Below are 18,941 nucleotides of genomic sequence, written 5' to 3' on the forward strand. Positions count from 1 at the left end.
TACAGTGGAAAATGTCCAGATTGGATATTTAAAATTCAAGAAGTCTTTGGAAACAAGGAACGTCTATACTGTTCTCTGCTGGATTCCCTGCTAATGTTCTGCCCTGCAGGTTAGCTGCAATTCCAGTCTCAAGTATTAGCCTTTCTGGCTCTTGCTGACAGCTTTTAAAATGTTTAGCAATATTTTCTATCACAAAAATCACAACACCAATACTTAGGTTTTGCTAAGGCTCTTTTACTGGTAATTCTTAACCTTAAGCAATAAACACAGCTCAATTCAACACACCTGTACTTTGTCTTAGAGTCACCATTCAAAAAGAAATACAATATGCGATAAATGCAAACTCACTAGCAGGAAAGTGAAAGTCGCTCAGTTGTGTCTGACTCTTTGTGACCCCGTGGACTATATAGTCCATGGAATTCTCCAGGCCAGAAGACTGGAGTGGGTAGCCTTTCCCTTCTCCAGGGGATCTTCCCAACCCAGGGATGGAACCCAAGTCTCCTGTATTGCAGGCGGATTCTTTACCAGCTGAGCCACGAGAGAAGCCACTAGCAGGAACCCACCTTAAATCAACATCTCTGACTAGAGTCATGGAGTTGATTAGAAAAAAGGTCAGACCTTAGATTCCCATCTCCTCATTTTGAAAATGGGAGTACCTGGGACCCAGAAAAATAGCCCTGGCTGTTGAATAAAGACAACAGTGACCAGGCAAGTAGCCAAGACATTATTCCAATATGTGAACTGCCCCAGGATTCTGCTTTTCTCTGATGGGGCTGGCATAGGCTTCACTCCAAACCTAGCAGAGTCCCCTGATAAGACACACTAATCCAGGCCTGAAAGTGAAAGTCGCTCAGTTATGTCCAATTCTTTGCGACCCCATGGACTATACAGTCCGTGAGATTCTCTAGGCCAGAATGCTGGAGTGGGTAGCCTTTCCCTTCTCCAGGGGATCTTCCCAACCCAGGGACTGAATCCAGGTCTCCCGCATTGCAGGCGGATTCTTTACCAGCTGAGCCACAAGGGAAGCCCAACAGTACTGGAGTGGGTAGACTTTTCCTTCAACAGGGGATCTTCCTGACCCAGGAACTGAACCAGGGTCTCCTGCATTGCAGGTGGATTCTTTACCAACTGAGCTGTTCTAGTCAAACATGACCTAGCTGGGAAACTTTGAGTATGTTATTGCATCTCTCTGACCCTATTTTCATATCTGGATTGTAGGATAGCAATGGATTTTTATGTGGTTAATGAAATAACATGGAGCCTTATGCCTGGCATATGTAGAAGTTACTCAAGAAATGTACCTTCCCTTTCTTTTTTCCATCAAGTTCTCTATGGCAGCCTTTCCAATGAGATTTCCTCAACTGAACTACAGACACCCCCAAAATTATTTGAATGCTACCAAGGATGTTATATCCATTTCAAAAGAATATAATTCATTCATTGCATACAATCGGTGCCTCTGGACATCAGGACTTACTTTTCTTTAGGAATTCAGTTAAAAGATGGTTCCACGGACTCCCACAGCTATACGGGGTTCACGTACCCTTTCATACTTCTAGTACAGAACATGTACTAGAAGTATGTCAACTCTCATGTCAACTCTTCCAGTATCATGTTGCTTTAAACCCTCCCCTGCCACTGCAGGGGCAACTCTGAGCCCCTTGAGAAGCTTTCTGGGCCTTAGCTTTTACCTTGTCTCCCTTCACCCCACCTTTCTCCAACATCCACCCACCCTACATCTTCATGCACATACAGCTGTTATCTCTCAACTCATATATGCTGCCTCAGTTCTCCCAGCCTAGTCCAGACAGTCCATGGATCTCAGGAGTGTCCAATAAACCTAGGCTTCTGCCATATTCATCTGCCTTCTGCCTGCCCTGGGGGCTACCAGGGCTACACTCCACACAAACCTCCGCCCTCCCCAGGGGTTCTTTGTGCCGGTCTGCCATTGCTGAGGAGGAGCAGTAATTCACTTGACTGTAGAAGTGGAAGGAAAGTTATCTGGGCAAAGAGAAGAAAGGGTTCATTTGCCAATTTGCTTAAAGTTCCCCTTTGGTATTCATCTAGTTTGGTTTTCTTAAACTGAGGGCTATTTAAGCACTCCGGAGAGGAGGGAAAGGAAAGTTTCAAGGGAACTGGGATGGGAGGGAGGAGCTGCAGAATTCTGAAATTGGAGGGTACACCAACAGCTGAGTCATTTAACTTTTCTGAGTTTCCCCTGTTTGTTCTGAGACAAGACAGATTAGAGTCATGGAGTGCTCAGTGCAGGTGAGTGGGCATCCTTCTTCAAGTCTACTGAGTTCAAACCCTTTATCTGCCATTCTTGGTCGTCTTACACTCAAGCCAACCTGAACTCCTCCTCAACCTGGCCTGTGCTCCATCCAGGAATGGTGGGGACAACGGCACAACGAAGGGGGAGGGGATGCCACAAGACAACCCTGTGTATCTGGAGCCCTGCAGCTTTCACAGGCTGCACCCCAACCCCCATCCAGAAGCATAATGGGTGCACTACCTCTGTTTCCCCGGCAGCACCTGTCTTCCTTTATAGCTCTCACTGCAAGGGCTCAAAACTAACTTGAATGTTTCTAAGAAGTAAAATATAAAGATTATAGTTTAACAGCTAATCAAGGGTCACCACTCTGGGTTTCCTTGCTTAATTAATATTTAGGGTCAATGTCTTCCTATCAATTTGCACCCAGAACTCGGTCCCTAGGATATGAAAGGGAGCCCTAAGAGGAGCCCACTAGTCCCAGGGGACACCACAGCAATCCCATCTCCGGCAAACGCAGTTGCAGCGGGTCCAGGAGGAGAGCCCTTCCTCTGGCAGAGTGACTCAGTCCTGGAGCCAGGACCACACACACTGAATCCAGTCCATCCTTAGCCAGAGAGCCTTCTTCTCTCTCCTATTTTACAGAACCCAGGAGCTGCAGTTCGGAAAGCCAGACCTGTGCCATCGGTCAAGAACGTTTAGAGAAGGGAAACAGCCCATCAAGGGATCACATTCTATTCTCACCGTAAACACTCAATTTCCGAGTTGAGGACGCGACTGGCTAAGAAGGGGAAGAGGGCCGACTAGGCTCAGCTGTAACAGAAGTGGTTAAAAGAAGGGACGAGGGTGGTGGGCGGTGGTGGTGGTAAATCAGAAGAAAACCCGATAAAACAAAGATTCGGAAGAGCGAAGCAATAGGAACCAAGGAAGAGGAAGATGGAAACGAGCAACAGAAAAAGTGCAGGAGGAAAGGGCGGGCGGAGACATCATCTCGAGGGGGGTGGACAGAAGGCGCTCTAGACGGACTGACGAGGGGAACCGAAGGGGTGCGGCGGCGCGAGGGGCGGCGGCGGCGGCACCCTTACCGGCGGTGGCCGAGCGCAGGCTCTCCAGGCTCCAGGAGCGGGACAGGGCGCCGCGCATGCCCCCGCTGCCGCCGCGGCCCCCGCACACCACGCCGCTGCTGTCCGAGTCGGAGCCCGGGGACAGCCCGGCGCTACTGCCGCCGCCGCTGCTGCTGCTGGTGCCGAGGTCCCCACTCGTCTGCCCGCTCGACTCGCTCGGGCATTGCTGCGCTCTCGTGCAGGCGGGTCCGAGCTCCAGCCACAGGTTCGCGGGCGGCTGGGCCGCGGCGGCGCCGGGGCTGCCGGGCGACGGGGCCAGCGAGCCGGGGCCCGGGCCGGGCGAGGGGCGTGCAGACGGCCGCGCGGCGTCCTCGGCCCCATCCCCGCCGCCGCACGGCCGCCGCTCCGGGCCAGCTGACATCATGGGGCTCCGCTAAGGAGGCTCCCGGCCGCCGCCAACCGCGGGGGCTCTGCGGCCGCGGCGGCGGGGACCCTCAGCGGGCGCGGGGCGCGCGCGGCTCGGGCGAGGCCGGGTGTCCACTGGGCAGGATGCGCGCATGTGCTTGTCGCCCGTTCCCGGCCGCCCGGCGGGCGCTGAGCCGCGGCGCCGACCCCGGTGCGGGTCGCGGGCTCGGTCAGCACGCGCTCACGCAGGCGCGCACGCAGACTTGGGGCGGCGGCGGCGGGCGCGGCGCGCTGGGCCCCGGGCAGTTCTCGGTCCTCGCAGGGACGTGCCCTGCCGCCGGCATTCGCGCGCGTGGGTTAGGACTGGGGCATCCTTGGAAGGAGGCGTCCCAGACACCCCGCATCCATGGCAGTGAGGAGAGCTGGCGGGCGCTGGCTTTCCCCCTACAGGATCCAACGCGTCCTTGCCCGTCTTGGGCAGGAGTGTAGGCAGGAGGCCACGCTCAGCCCCGCAAGCCGGGTCGGGGAGCGCGCTTGGTGGCGTCGCGTCCCTCCTCTCCGGGTCTGCCACGCAGCGGTGCGCGGGGAACTTTCGGCACTGACGCCCCTCGGGCCAGCAGGCCAGCAGGAGTATGGCGGTGGTGCTCTGCCATCAAAAGTAGAGGCATGGTCCACGCCAAATAATTTTAGAAAGTGTCTGGCAAAGTCCAGTGACAGGTACAATCGAAAATAGGAGTCACAAAGCACATGACATAGAACCAAGAGCCAAGGATTCTAGGGTTTTTCAAATTTTGTTGTTGCGGAGGCAGGGATTAGAGAACGGAGCGTTTCCTCCAACTCTCCCACATACCCGTAAGCATTCTGTAGGTTCTTGGAGTGTGCCTAGTGGGAGGGTGAGGTACCTCTACTGCTCCAAACACGCGCGACGATCAGTGAGAAGTGTGAGAGGACGTCCCAGTATCTACTGACAAGGGCTAAGCAGGGCTGCCGACAGCCCCATTCCCAGGCTCAGCACTCCTGCAAGCTCTAGGGAGCTGGTTGTAAAGCAGAATAAGTATTAACGATGGTCAGGATGAAATGAGAGGTCCTTGCCATGCCCTAGCATACTAGCTGGTGTAGGGTGAATGCTGGAAAAGTGGTCATTCTCTCCGCTTCCCTCCACTTGGGGTCGGTTTCCTGTAGCCCATCTCCTTCCCTAAGCAATGTGTGTGCCCAGCTCTGTATCATAAGGGATCCTGCCTCTTCATAGATGTCATCGCCTCTTCTTACAGGCCCTGGGTTATCTCTTCATATGATACCCACCCTAACAACTCAGGGGGCTGGGACAATGGCATGGCAGCGTTTATGTACAAAGCAGAACTCTGCGCAAACAGAAGGCAATACTAGTGTTTTGGAAGTTCGATCGATGGGCATTGCAGGGCGACTCAGCTAAATCTGCACCTTGAAGGCCCCCTCCCCCGTTAACTTCTCTGGGAATCCTTCTTGATCATTCCATACCTTATATGCACACTTCCCACCCATCCCTCCATTCTTTGCTGTCCTTGGGAAGGGCAGCCCTCCTCTGACTCCCCCTTGCTCTTTAGTGCAGGCTTTCTGCAAGGAGGGTCACCATCTGTGTTCTTGTCTGGTTGTCCTGTTGAGGCCTGTGAACCTAGCTAGCCCTTGTAGGTAGGAAGAACTGCTGTGGGAGGGATGAGTCACAGATCAGGAGACACCCTCCCAGTCTGTCTGTGGGTTCTCCCTCCAAAATAAGTGTCCAAGTCCAGCAAGACCCCACTTTCTGTCATCACTTTCTTTCCCTTGCTCTTTGCACTACAGCTACGGCCTGAGGGCCTTTGCATTTACTGTTCAGAAAAGAGCACTTACTGTCTTCATTGAGTTCTGGTATGCAAAAGGGATCCACATTTCTTAAGACCACAGTGGTGATGGCAGCTGAAATTAAGGCTTACTACCTGAGGTTCAGGGCATATCAGGGGACAAAAGTTGTGCAGTGAGATGTAGCTGCCCTGCCCCCACCATGGGAAATATTCCACTATGTATATACCACATACATACTACTGAATCAAGACAAAGAATGAAATAATGCCACTTGCAGCAACATGGATGAATCTAGAGAATATCATACTAAATGAAGTAGGTCAGAAAGAGGAAGACAAATATTTATATGTGGACTCTAAAATACAACACAAATGAACTTATTTACAAAACAGAAACAGACATAGAAAACAAACTTACGGTTACCAAAGGGGAAAGGGATAAATTAGGAGTTTGGGATTAATGGATACAAACTGCTGCTGCTGCTGCTGCTAAGTCGCTTCAGTCGTGTCCGACTCTGTGCGACCCCATAGACGGAAGCCCACCAGGCTCCCCCGTCCCTGGGATTCCCCAGGCAAGAACACTGGAGTGGGTTGCCATTTCCTTCTCCAATGCATGAAAGTGAAAAGTCACAGCGGAGTTGCTCAGTCGTGTCTGACTCTTAGCGACCCCACGGACTGCAGCCTACCAGGCTCCTCCGTCCATGGGATTTTCCAGGCAAGAGTACTGGGGTGGGGTGCCATTGCCTTCTCCAAATGGATACAAACTACTATATATAAAATAGATAAACAACAAGCTTTTACCTTATGGCACAGAATAGTCAATATCCTGTAATAAAATAATGGAAAACTTAAAAAAATTTAAAAATATATAACTTTATTTTCATGGAATAATAAATATAGTTGCAAAAGAAGGAGTGAGAAAGTCGCAAGGAATATTAGTTCCATCCCATAGAAATTCTGTGAGAGTCAACTAAAAACTGGTAGAACAAGTGCATCTTTAAAAGCCATACAAAAATAATCAAGTATAGGATAGATATAACAGATTTTTTTATATCAATTATGTAATTTAACTCGGGTCTTTTGTCTTTTACTTCATTTTTTTCAACTTAAGCAATTATACTACATGATTTCCATATGACTGTTATTCTAACACTTTATATACTTCCTTTTTAGCCATGGATTCTAGCTGTTAATATCTCTCACATCTGTTTAAAAAATCATAAAATATAATCCTAACAGCCTGTAAAAAAAAGTAGAGAGTTCCTATATCAAGCAGAATGGGATAACCTATTTTAATTGGTTTGCAGAAACCTCAAAAAGCTTCAGAATTAAAAAGTAGCTTCATTAAATATCTATTGCAAAATGCTAATGAAAAATTAAAGACACAAGAGGTACAAGATCGAATCTGGGCTCTTGGCAGTGAGAGCATGGAGTCCTAGCCACTGGACCACCAGGGGTTCCCAAGACTGATGTGATTTCTACTGCTCCCCTCTATCCTCTTTTATTTGAGTGCTCATCCTGGTAATCCTTGTCTGTAGTGCCCAGTTGAGAAAGGAAAGTAAAATTTCATGTGCCCTCCTGTCCAAGTCCAGACATACTGGTTATTGATTCTCTCCCAGGGACAACTGTCATCTTCTTGTTCGTCATTATCTAAGTCTTCCTTTTGGCTATCTTTGGAAGTGGCTCTAAGATCTTGTTAGGATAATATCTTCTGCATTGTCTTTGAGAACACCTTTAAATCTACTTCAAACTACCAGAAACATTTAGTTTGTCTCAGCTGAAATCTGACAAGACGTTTGAAAGGATTTAAGAACTCTATGATCAGAAATTTGGCCAAAATGGAAGCCAAGGTTCACAGCCTTTCAGGACTTTTCTAAGGCCTTTTCCCCTAAGTTAATTGTACAGAGAGAGAAAAAGAAATTCCAAAATAGGTGGATGGGTTATTAAATCCTTTCAAATGTCTTCTCAGGTTTCATTTGGACAAACAATAAATATAAATCACAAACTTCAGAGAGGTAATTCTAATCTGGAGAATAAAAGAGGGGAAAGGTCATTTGAATTTAGAGAAATGAAAAATAATGTGTCTTCTCCACAAATATTAGCCAAGAAAGTTTTAGCTATCTGAAACAGATGAACTTATTCCAATTGTTCTTTTATAAATAGTGATTTTTACATCATTCTATATGTCTGGTAACTAAAATTTTAAAACGAAGCTATGAGGTCTCTGTTTGCATTTGTATGTTTCTCTGTCTGTATTAGGTTGGTGAAAAGTAATTTTAGTTTTGCATTGTTGAGCTTTGCCATTTGATATTGGAATACATTCCTAAATAAATTGTGGTTATGGTATATATCATTTTAATGTACATTTCTTGATTTATTTATTTTTTGCTAATAATTTATTATTTGCTGTTTATTTTATATTTATTTTAGACAATGGAACTGATGTTAGACAAAAAGCAAATATGAATCATTTTCTTATTTGATTTCAAAATGGTTCATAAAGCAGCAGAGACAGCTTGCAACCTCAACAACACATTAGTTCACTACTAATGAACACACAGTGCAATGGTGGTTTAAGAAGTTTTGCAAAGGAGTAGAGAGCCTTGATAGTTGGAAATTGATAATGACCAACTGCAAGTCATCATTGATGCTGATCCTCTTATAACTACACACGAAGTTGTGAAGAACTCAACATCGACCATTCTATGGTCATTTGGCATTTGAAGCAAATTAGAAAGGTGAAAAAGCTTGATAAGTGGATGCCTCATGTGTGCTAAGTTGCTACCGTCATGTCCAACTTTTTGCAACCCTATGGACTGTAGCCTGCCAGGCTCCTCCTTTGTGCATGGGATTTTCCAGGCAAGAATACTGGAGTGGGTTGCCATTTCCTCCTTCAGGGATCTTCCCTGATCCAAGAATTGAACTCTCATCTATTATGTCTCCTGCATTGGCAGGTGGGTTCTTTACCACTACCACCACCTGGGAAGCCTCACAAGCTGACTGCAATTAAAAAATCTATCATTTGAAATGTCATCTTCTCTTATTATATGCAACAACAATGAACCATTTCTTAATCGGATTGTGACATGTTATGAAGAGTGGATTTTATACAACAACTGGGAATGACCAGCTCAGTGGTTGGACCGAGAAGAAGCTCCAAAGCACTTCCAAAAGCCAAACTTGTACCAAAAAGAGGTCATGGTCACTGTTTTGTTGTCTGCTGCTGGTCTTATCTGCTATACCTTCTTGAATCTCAGCGAAACCATTACATCTGAGAAGAATGCTCAGCAAATCAATGAGATACACCTAAAACTGCAACATCTGCAGCTGGTGTTGGTCAACAGAAAGGGGTCAACTCTTCTCCACGACAATGCCTGACCACATATCACACAACCAACACTTCAAAAATTGAACAAATGGGGTATTGAAGCTTTGCCTTAGATGCCAGATTCACCTAATCTTATGCCACTGACTACCACTTCTTCAAGCATCTCAAAAACTTTTTGCAGGGAAAATACTTCCACAACCAGGAAGAGGCAAAAAATGCTTTCCAAGTGTTCGTCAAAATTTGTAAAAATCCAAAGCATAGATTTTTCTGCCTCAGGAATAAACAAATTTATTTCTCATTGGCAAAAATACATTGATTGTAATGGTTCCTATTTTGATTAATAAAGATATGATTAAACCTAGTTATAATGATTTGAAATTTACAGTCCAAAACTGCAATTATGTTTTCACCAACCTAATATATATGTGGTTGATGTGTGGTATTTCCTACCTCTGGATGATATTACTAAAATTAATTTGTAAAAAGAGCTCTATTTAATTGCCTTAAAAACAAACAAGCACTTACAAACAAGCACAAATTAAGGGTTTGAGAATTATAAGCTGTGAGAATTATAAACTAACACAAACGCTTTTCAGGTTCATGAGATCTGAGAAAATATTCAGTATTAAAACTAGTTTAAGTTCATTGGCTTTGAGTCTGAGCAAACTCCAGTTCAGTTCAGTTGAGCAGTCGTGTCCGACTCTTTGCGACCCCATAGACTCAGCATGCCAGGCTTCCCTGTCCATCACCAACTCCCAGAGCTTACTCAAACTCATGTCCATTGAGTCAGTGATGCCATCCAACCATCTCATCCTCTGTCATCCCCTTCTTCTCCTGCCTTCAAATCATCAGGGTCTTTTCCAGTGAGTCAGTTCTTCGCATCAGGTGACCAAAGTATTGGAGCTTCAGCTTCAGCATCAGTCCTTCCAATGAATATTCAGGACTGATTTCCTGGTTGGATCTCCTTGCAGTCCAAGGGACTTTCAAGAGTCTTCTCCAACACCACAGTTCAAAGGCATCAATTCTTCAGGGTTCAGCTTTCTTTATAGTCCAACTCTCACATCCATCCATGACTACTGGAAAAACCATAGCTTTGATTAGACAGACCTTTGTTGGCAAAGTAATGTCTCTGCTTTTTACTATGCTGTCTATGTTGGTCATAGCTTTCCTTCCAAGGAACAAGAGTCTTTTAATTTCATGGCTGCAGTCACCATCTGCAATGATTTTGGAGCCCCCCAAAATAAAGTCTGTCACTGTTTCCACTGTTTCCTGATCAATTTGCCATGAAGTGATGGGACCAGATGCCATGATCTTAGTTTTCTGAATGTCGAGTTTTAACCCAACTTTTTTACTCTCCTCTTTCATCAAGAGACTCTTTAGTTCTTCACTTTCTGCCATAAGGGTGGTGTCATCTGAATACCTGATGTTATTGATATTTTTCCTGGCAGTCTTGATTATAGCCTGTGCTTCATCCAGCCCAGCATTTTGCATGATGTATTCTGCATATAAGTTAAATAAGCAGAGTGACAATGTAAAGCCTTGATGTACTCCTTTCCTGATTTGGAACCAGTCCATTGTTCCATGTCTGGCTCTAACTGTTGCTTCTTGACTTGCATACAGATTTCTCAGGAGGCAGTTAAGGTGGTCTGGTATTCCCATGTGTTTAAGAATTTTTCAGTTTGTTGTGATCCACGTAGTCAAAGGCTTTGGCGCAGTCAATATAGAAGTAGATGTTTTTATGAAACTCTTGTTTTTTTGATGATCCAGGAGATGTTGGCAATTTGATTTCTGATGCCTCTGCCTTTTCTAAATCCAGCTTGAACATCTGGAAGTTCACAGTTCACGTACAGTTGATGCCGTGCTCTTGGAGAATTTTGAGCATTACTTTGCTACTGTGTGAGATGAGTGCAACTGTGTGGTAATTTGAGCATTCTTTGGCATTGCTTTTCTTTGGAATTGAAATGAAAACTGACCTTTTCCAGTCCTGTGGCCACTGCTGAGTTTTCCAAATTTGCTGGCATACTGAGTGCAGCACTTTCACAGCATCATCTTTTAGGATTTGAAATAGCTTAACTGGAATTCCACCACCTCCACTAGCTTGGTTTGTAGTGATGCTTCCTAAGGCCCACTTGACTTCAAATTCCAGGATGTGTGGCTCTAGGTGAGTGATCACACCATCGTGGTTATCTGGGTCATTAAGATCTTTTTTGTATAGTTCTTCTGTGTATTCTTGCTTCATCTTCTTAGTATCTTCTGCTTCTGTTAGGTCTTGATCGTTTCTGTTCTTTATTGTGCCCATCTTTGCATGAAATATTCCCTTGGTATCTCTAATTTCCATGAAGAGATCTCTAGTCTTTCCTATTCTATTGTTCTCCTCTATTTCTTTGCATTGATCACTGAGGAAGTCTTTCTTATGTCTCCTTGCTATTCTTTGGAACTCTGCATTTAAATGGGTATATCTTCCCTTTTCTCCTTTGCCTTTTGCTTCCAGGTTTGCAAGATGGTGGAGTGGAAGGACGTGTGTTAATCTTCTCCTGGGAGAACTCCAGAATTACAACTTGCTACTGAACAACTGTTGACAGGAAAGATACTCCCACCAAAAAGATATCCACATCCAAGGGCAAAGGAGAAGCCCCAGCAAGATGGTAGAAGTGGTGAAATTGAGTTTAAAATCAAATCCCATACCTGGCAGAGACACTCGGATGGCTCAAACAAAACTTTGTGCACACCAGAGGACCCCATAGAGACTGAACCAGTCCTGCATTTGAATGTTTGAGTTTCTCCTGTGGTGGTATGGGTCAGCTGTGGCCTGCCACAGAGGCAAGGGCTCTGGGTGCAGCAGACCTGGGTATGGCATAAGCCCTCTTGGAGGAGGTTACCATTAACCACACCACAGAACCACCAGAACTGACACAGGACTGGGGAAACAGACTCTTGGAGGGCACAGAAAACACCTTGTGTGCACCAGGACCCAGGAGAAAGGAGCAGTGACCCCACAAGAGACTGACTCAGACTTGCCTCTGAGTGTCCAGGAATCTCTGGCAGAGGTTAGGGTCATCAGTGGCCTGCGGCAGGGTCTGGGACACTGAGTGCAGCAGTGTGCATGGGACCTTTTGAAGGAGGTCACCATTATTTCCTTACCTCCACCATTAGTTTGGCCTCAGGTCAAACAACAGGGATGGAACACAGCCCCACCCATCAACGGAAAATTGGATTAAAGATTTACTGAGCATGGCCCTGCCCATCAGAACAAGACCCAGTTTCCCCCTGAGTCAGTCTCTGCCATCAGGAAGCTTCCATAAGCCTCTTATCCTTATCAATCAGAGGGCAGATAGAATGAAAACCACAATCACAGAAAACTAATCAAAGTGATCACATGGACCACAGCCTTGTCTAACTCGATGAAACTATGAGCCATGCCATGTAGGGCCACCCAACATGGATGGGTCATGGTGGAGAGTTCTTATAAAACATGGTCTACTGGGGAAGTGAATGGCAAACCACTTCAGTATTCTTGCCTTGAGAACCCTGTGAGCAGTATGAGAAGGCAAAAAGATGGGACACTGAAAGATGAACTCCCCAGGTTGATGGGTGCCCAATATGCTACTGGAGAAGAGTGGAGAAATAACTCCAGAAGGAATGAAGAGACAGAGCCAAAGCAAAAACAACACTCAGTTGTGAATGTGACTGGTGATGGAAGTAGTAGGATGCTGTAAAGAACAGTATTGCATAGGAACCTGGAACGTTAGGCCCATGAATCAAGGTAAATTGGAAGTGGCCAAACAGGAGATGGCAAGAGTGAACATCGAATTTTAGGAATCAGTGAACTAAAATGGACTGAAATGGGTGAATTTAACTCAGATGACCATTATATCTACTACTGTGGGCAAGAATCCCTTAGAAGAAATGGACTAGCCATCATCGTCAACAAAAGAATCTGAAAGGCAGTACTGGGATGCAATCTCACAAATGGCAGAATGATCTCTGTTCATTTCCAAGGCAAACCATTCAATATAACAGTGATCCAAGTCTATGCCCCAACCAGTAATGCTGAAAAAGCTGAAGTTGAATGGTTCTATGAAGACCTACAAAATCTTCTAGAATTAACACCCAAAAAAGATGTCCTTTTCATTATAGGGGACTGGAAGGCAAAAGTAGGAAGTCAAGAAACACCCGGAGTAACAGGCAAATTTGGCCTTGAAGTACAAAATGAAGTAGGGAAAAGGCTAATAGTTTTGCTAAGGGAACACATTGGTAATAGCAAACACCCTCTTCCAGCAATACAAGAGAAGACTCTACACATGGACATCACCAGATGGTCAACACCAAAATCAGACTGATTATATTCTTTGCAGCTGAAGATGGAGAAGCTCTATACAGTCAGCAAAAACAAGCCCGGGAGCTGACTGTGGCTCAGATCATGAACTCCTTATTGCCAAATTCAGACTTATATTGAAGAAAGTAGGAAAAACCACTAGACCATTAAGGTATGACCTAAATCCAATCCCTTATGATTACCCAGTGGAAGTGACAAATAGATTCAAGGGATTAGATCTGATAGACAGAGTGCCTAAAACAATCTATTCTTTTAACTTCTTTGTCTTACCCTCTTTCTACCTATAAAAACTTTCCAACTTGTGCAGTTCCTCAGAAACTCCTTTCTACTTGTTTGGTGGGATGCTATTCTGATTCATGAATTATTGTTGCTGTTCGCTTGCTAAGTTGTGTCCAGCTCTTTCCAACCCCATGGACTGCAGTACGCCAGGCTTCCACATCCTTCACTATCTCCTAGAGTTTGCTTAAACTCATGTCCATTGAGTTGGTGATGCCATCCAACCACCTCAAACCTCCATCACCTGCTTCTCCTTCTGCCCTCAATCTTTCCCAGAATCTGGGTCTTTTCCAGTGAGTCAGCTCTTTGCATCAGGTGGCCAAAGTATTGGAACTTCAGCTTCACTATTGATTTCCTTTAGGGTTGACTGGTTTGAGCACCTTGCTGTCTGACAGACTCTCAAGAGTCTTCTTCAGCACCACAATTTGAAAGCATCAGTTCTTTGGCACTCAGCCTTCTTTATGGTTCAGTTCTCACATCTATACATTACTAGTGGAAAAACCATAGTTTTGGCTATAGAGGCCTTTGTTATCAAAGTGATGTCTCTGCTTTTTAATATACTGTCTAGGTTTGTCATAGCTTTCCTTCCAAGGAGCGAGTATCTTTTAATTTCATGACTGCAGTACCATCCACAGTGATTTTGGAGCCCGAGAAAATAAAATCAGCACTGTTTCTACTTTTTTCCCTTCTATGAATAATTGAACAAAGGCAAATAGATCTTCAAATTTACTCAGTTGAAATTTGTTTTTTAAACACAAGTTGCAGCAAATATAGAATATCAATAGATAAATAGCAATTATTTTTTGAAAATGGATAGTCTAGAGTTGAAGAGTACAGTAACTAAAATTAAAAATTCACCAGAAAGTCTCAATAGTAGGTTTGAATCACAGAAAAAAGAAGTAGCATACCTGCAAAGATAAATAGGGATTATGCAAACTGAAGAACAGAGAGAAAAAAGAGTGAAAAAAAGAATACAGTCTCAGAGAAATAATGAACAATCCCTTAGCACTGTCACTGTTGGGTGGAAGGATTTCTTAAAGGTGGGTACCAGGCAGGGCCCTCCTTTTCCAGCCATGAGTAGATGGAGGAACCCCATTAACCACACCAAAATAATAGGAGTCCCAGAAAGAGAAGAGAGAGAAAGGAGAAAAAAACTCAAAGAAATAATAGTTGAAAACTTCCAAAATTTACTGAGAAACAAAAAACAAACATGTCTAGGAAGCACAACAAATTCTAAGTAGGATAAATGGAAAGACACCCCAAAAGAGACACATCATCCTAAATAGGCTGAAAGCAAAAGACAAGGAGAAAAATCTTGAAAACAGCAAGATAAAAATGATATGTAACTTACAAGGGAACCCCAGAAAGATTAACAGCTGACTTTCCAGCAGAAACTGTAGAGGCCAGAGGAAGTGGTATAATAATAAAATTACTAAGAGGAAAAAAAAAAAAAAAGCCTCTCAACCAAAAGTTCTATATCCAGCAAAGATTTCTTTCAAAAACAAAGGCAAATAGACTTTCTCAGATAAACTCTTAGAAAATTTGTTTTAGGAGACCCAACTTACAAGAAATACCCAAGTTCTTCAGACTGAAAACAAGTTACCCTAGATGGCAATTCAAATGCACATGAACAAAAACAGAGCACTAGTAAAGGTAATTATGTATTTATAAAAGATACTATAAGTTCTTTTTCCCCCTTTTTTTCCTTTAACTGATTTAAAAAGTAATTGTATAAAATTATATGTATCTAAAGTATTGTGAAGTTAAGTGGGCCTTAGAAAGCATCACTATGAACAAAGCTAGTGGAGGTGATGGAATTCCAGTTGAGCTATTTCAAATCCTGAAAGATGATGCTGTGAAAGTGCTGCACTCAATATGCCAGCAAATTTGGAAGACTCAGCAGTGGCCACAGGCCTGGAAAAGGTCCATTTTCATTCCAATCCCAAAGAAAGGCAATACCAAAGAATGCTCAAACTACCGCACAATTGCAGTCATCTCACATGCTAGTAAAGTAATGCTCAAAATTCTTCAAGCCAGGCTTCAGCAATATGTGAACCATGAACTTCCTGATGTTCAAGCTGGTTTTAGAAAAGGCAGAGGAACCAGAGATCAAATTGCCAACATCCACTGGATCATGGAAAAAGCAAGAGAGTTCCAGAAAAACATCTATTTCTGCTTTATTGACTATACCAAAGCCTTTGACTGTGTGGATCACAATCAACTGTGGAAAATTCTGAAAGAGATGGGAATACCAGACCACGTGACCTACCTCTTGAGAAACCTGTATGCAGGTCAGGAAGCAACAGTTAGAACTGGACATGGAACAACAGATTGGTTCCAAATAGGAAAAGGAATACATCACAGCTGTATATTGTCACCCTGCTTATTTAACTTCTATGCAGAGTACATCATGAGAAACGCTGGACTGGAAGAAACACAAGCTGGAATCAAGATTGCCGGGAGAAATATCAATAACCTCAGATATGCAGATGACACCACCCTTATGGCAGAAAGTGAAGAGGAACTCAAAAGCCTCTTGATGAAAGTGAAAGTGGAGAGTGAAAAAGTTGGCATAAAGCTCAACATTCAGAAAATGAAGATCATGGCATCTGGTCCCATCACTTCATGGGAAATAGATGGGGAAACAGTGGAAACAGTGTCAGACTTTATTTTTGGGGGGCTCCAAAATCACTGCAGATGGTGACTGCAGCCATGAAATTAAAAGACGCTTACTCCTTGGAAGGAAAGATATGGCCAACCTAAAGAGCATATTAAAAAGCAGAGACATTACTCTGCCAACAAAGGTCCGTCTAGTCAAGGCTATGGTTTTTCCTGTGGTCATGTATGGATGTGACAGTTGGACTGTGAAGAAGGTTGAGTGCCAAAGGATTGATGCTTTTGAACTGTGGTGTTGGAGAAGACTCTTGAGAGTCCCTTGGACTGCAAGGAGATCCAACCAGTCCATTCTGAAGGAGATCAGCCCTGGGATTTCTTTGGAAGGAATGATGCTAAAGCTGAAACTCCAGTACTTTGGCCACTTTTGCGAAGAGTTGACTCATTGGAAAAGACTGATGCTAGGAGGGATTGAGGGTAGGAGGAGAAGGGGACGACAGAGGATGAGATGGCTGGATGGCATCACTGACTCGATGGACGTGAGTCTGAGTGAACTCCGGGAGTTGGTGATGGACAGGGAGGCCTGGTGTGCTGTGATTCATGGGGTCGAAAAGAGTCAGACACGACTGAGCAGCTGAATTGAACCAACTGATACAAAAGTCAATTGTATTTTTATGCATTTTTAGTGACCATTCTGAAAATGAAATTAAGAAGACAGTTTCATTTCAAAGCATCAAATATTATATAAAATACTTAGGAATTAATTTTCAAAGGAAGTACAAACTTGTATTCTGAAAATGACACACTGTCACTGAAAGAAACAAAAGATCTAAATAAATGGGAAAAAATCCTATGTTCATGGATCAGAAAACTCAACACTGTTAAGATGACAATGCTCCCCAAACTCATTTACGGATTCAGTGCAATCCTCATCAGAATCCCATCAGATGCAGAGCACATCATGTGAAATGCTGGGCTGAATGTAGCATAAGCTGGAATTAAGATTGCCAGGAGAACTATCAATAACCTCAGATACACAGATGACACCACTCTTATGGCAGAAAGTGAAGAGGAACTGAAGAGCCTCTTGATGAAAGTGAAAGAGGAGAGTGAAAAAGCTGGCTTAAAATTCAACATTCAAAAAACTAAGATCATGGCATCTGGTCCCACCACTTCATGGCAGATAGATGGGAAGACAATGGAAACAGTGGGCTCCAAAATCACTGCAGATGGTGACTGCAGCAATGAAATGAAAAGATGCTTGCTCCTTGGAGGAAAAGCTATGACCAACCTAGACAGCATATTAAAAGGCAGAGACATTTCTTTGCTGACAAAGGTCCATCTAGTCAAAGCTATGGTTTTTGCAGTAGTCATGTAAAGACGTGGGTGTTGAACCATAAAGACAGCTGAGCCCCAAAGAATTGATGCTTTTGAACTGTGGTGTTGGAGAAGACTTTTGAGAGTCCCTTGGACTGCAAGGAGATCAAACCAGTCAGTCCTAAAGGAAATCAGCCCTGAATATTCATTGGAAGGACTGATGTTGAAGCTGACACTCCAATACTTTGGCTACCTGATGTGAAGAACTGACTCACTGGAAAAGACCCTGATGCTCGGAATAATTGAAGGTGGGAGGAGAAGGGGGCGACAGAGGATGAGATGGTTGGATGGCATCACCAACTCGATGGACATGAGTTTGAGCAAGCTCTGGGAGTTGGTGATGAATAGGGAAGCCTGGAGTGCTGTAATCCATAGGATCACAAAGAGTTGGACACGACTGAATGACTGAACTGATTCTAAAAGTCATATGGAACTAGAAGGGATTCAAAAGAGCCATGACATTCCTGAAAAAGAAGGGTAAAGTAGGGAGATTCCACTTCCTGATTTCAAACCTTACTACAGAGTAATGTAAAGAAGACAGTGTGGTTACTAGTACAAGAATGGACATAGATCATGGAATACAATTGATAGTCCTGGAATAAATCCATACATCTATGATCAACTACAGGGGCCATGACCATTCAAAGTGGAAAAATAGTCTTTTCAACAAATGTTCTGCAGGTGCAGAGGGCTTTATGTGATGCTGTGTGCGGTCATCATGTTGGGGCTCACAGAGTCATATCTGGACCTGCTGATTCCACTCAGAGAGGAGTGAGTGTAGTAGACTTTATCTTGGGCACCAGTCTGTGGGGCAGAAGGTGGCATGCTCACACATCATGCTAATTCTTGACTACTCTATGAAACATAGCTAAGTTCTGAAAAGAGGCAAAGATCTCACTGGGACTGCTTAAAGCTCCCTCACTCCAGGTGATGGAACCTGTGATACACATTATAGGGAAGCTTAACTTCCTGCTTCAGCTGTGCTTGAATTTTAAGAGGAACCTATAACAATCTCTGAAAGGATGTCTCCAGTGCTACTTGTCAACCAGCCATTGTTGGGGAAGAGCTGATGTCTATAAAGATAAGCAAATAGAGAAATTTCACCTATAAAAAAGTTACCAGTTAAAAGAAAAGCATAGAACTTGGAAATGGATTTGTAAAACATCAACAGAAAATTTTACAAAATTCCCAACTTTCTGTTTTTTAAGAAGCTTCAAGAGGACATTGGAAAGATTGCATGGAGATTAAAAACATCACTGAATCACAATGAACAGTAGATGAGGTAAACCAGAAAAACAAGGTTGAAGATAAAACTGAGATATCTCCTAGAACCGTGAGGAAAAGGATAAAACAATAAAAATAATGAGAGATTCTAGGGATAGAATCTGGGGTAGAAAGAAATCCCAGAAGTTTGGAATATAAAAGTTGGAGTAGAAGAAATAATTAAAGAAATGAA

General features: G+C 43.9%; 1 protein-coding gene across 6 annotated transcripts in view; it reads right to left on the reverse strand.

Annotated features, from left to right (window-relative positions):
• The window catches only part of ARHGEF4 (Rho guanine nucleotide exchange factor 4), a 331,792-nt gene that overhangs the window by 108,077 nt on the left and 204,774 nt on the right, over positions 1-18,941 (reverse strand). The window contains exon 1 of one of the 6 annotated variants that reach the window (XM_086372247.1): positions 3,355-3,704. The exons of the other annotated variants lie outside the window; for them this stretch is intronic. Coding sequence (XP_086228373.1) covers positions 3,355-3,412 — 58 coding nt within the window. The 5' untranslated portion in view covers positions 3,413-3,704. Of the gene's footprint in view, positions 1-3,354; positions 3,705-18,941 lie in introns of those variants that run through there. 6 annotated transcript variants of the gene reach the window in all.

Source organism: Bos grunniens, chromosome 2 (assembly GCF_055505025.1).
Source record: "Bos grunniens cultivar Pamir isolate PY7600 chromosome 2, Bosgru_T2T1.0, whole genome shotgun sequence".
Lineage (NCBI taxonomy): Eukaryota > Metazoa > Chordata > Mammalia > Artiodactyla > Bovidae > Bos > Bos grunniens.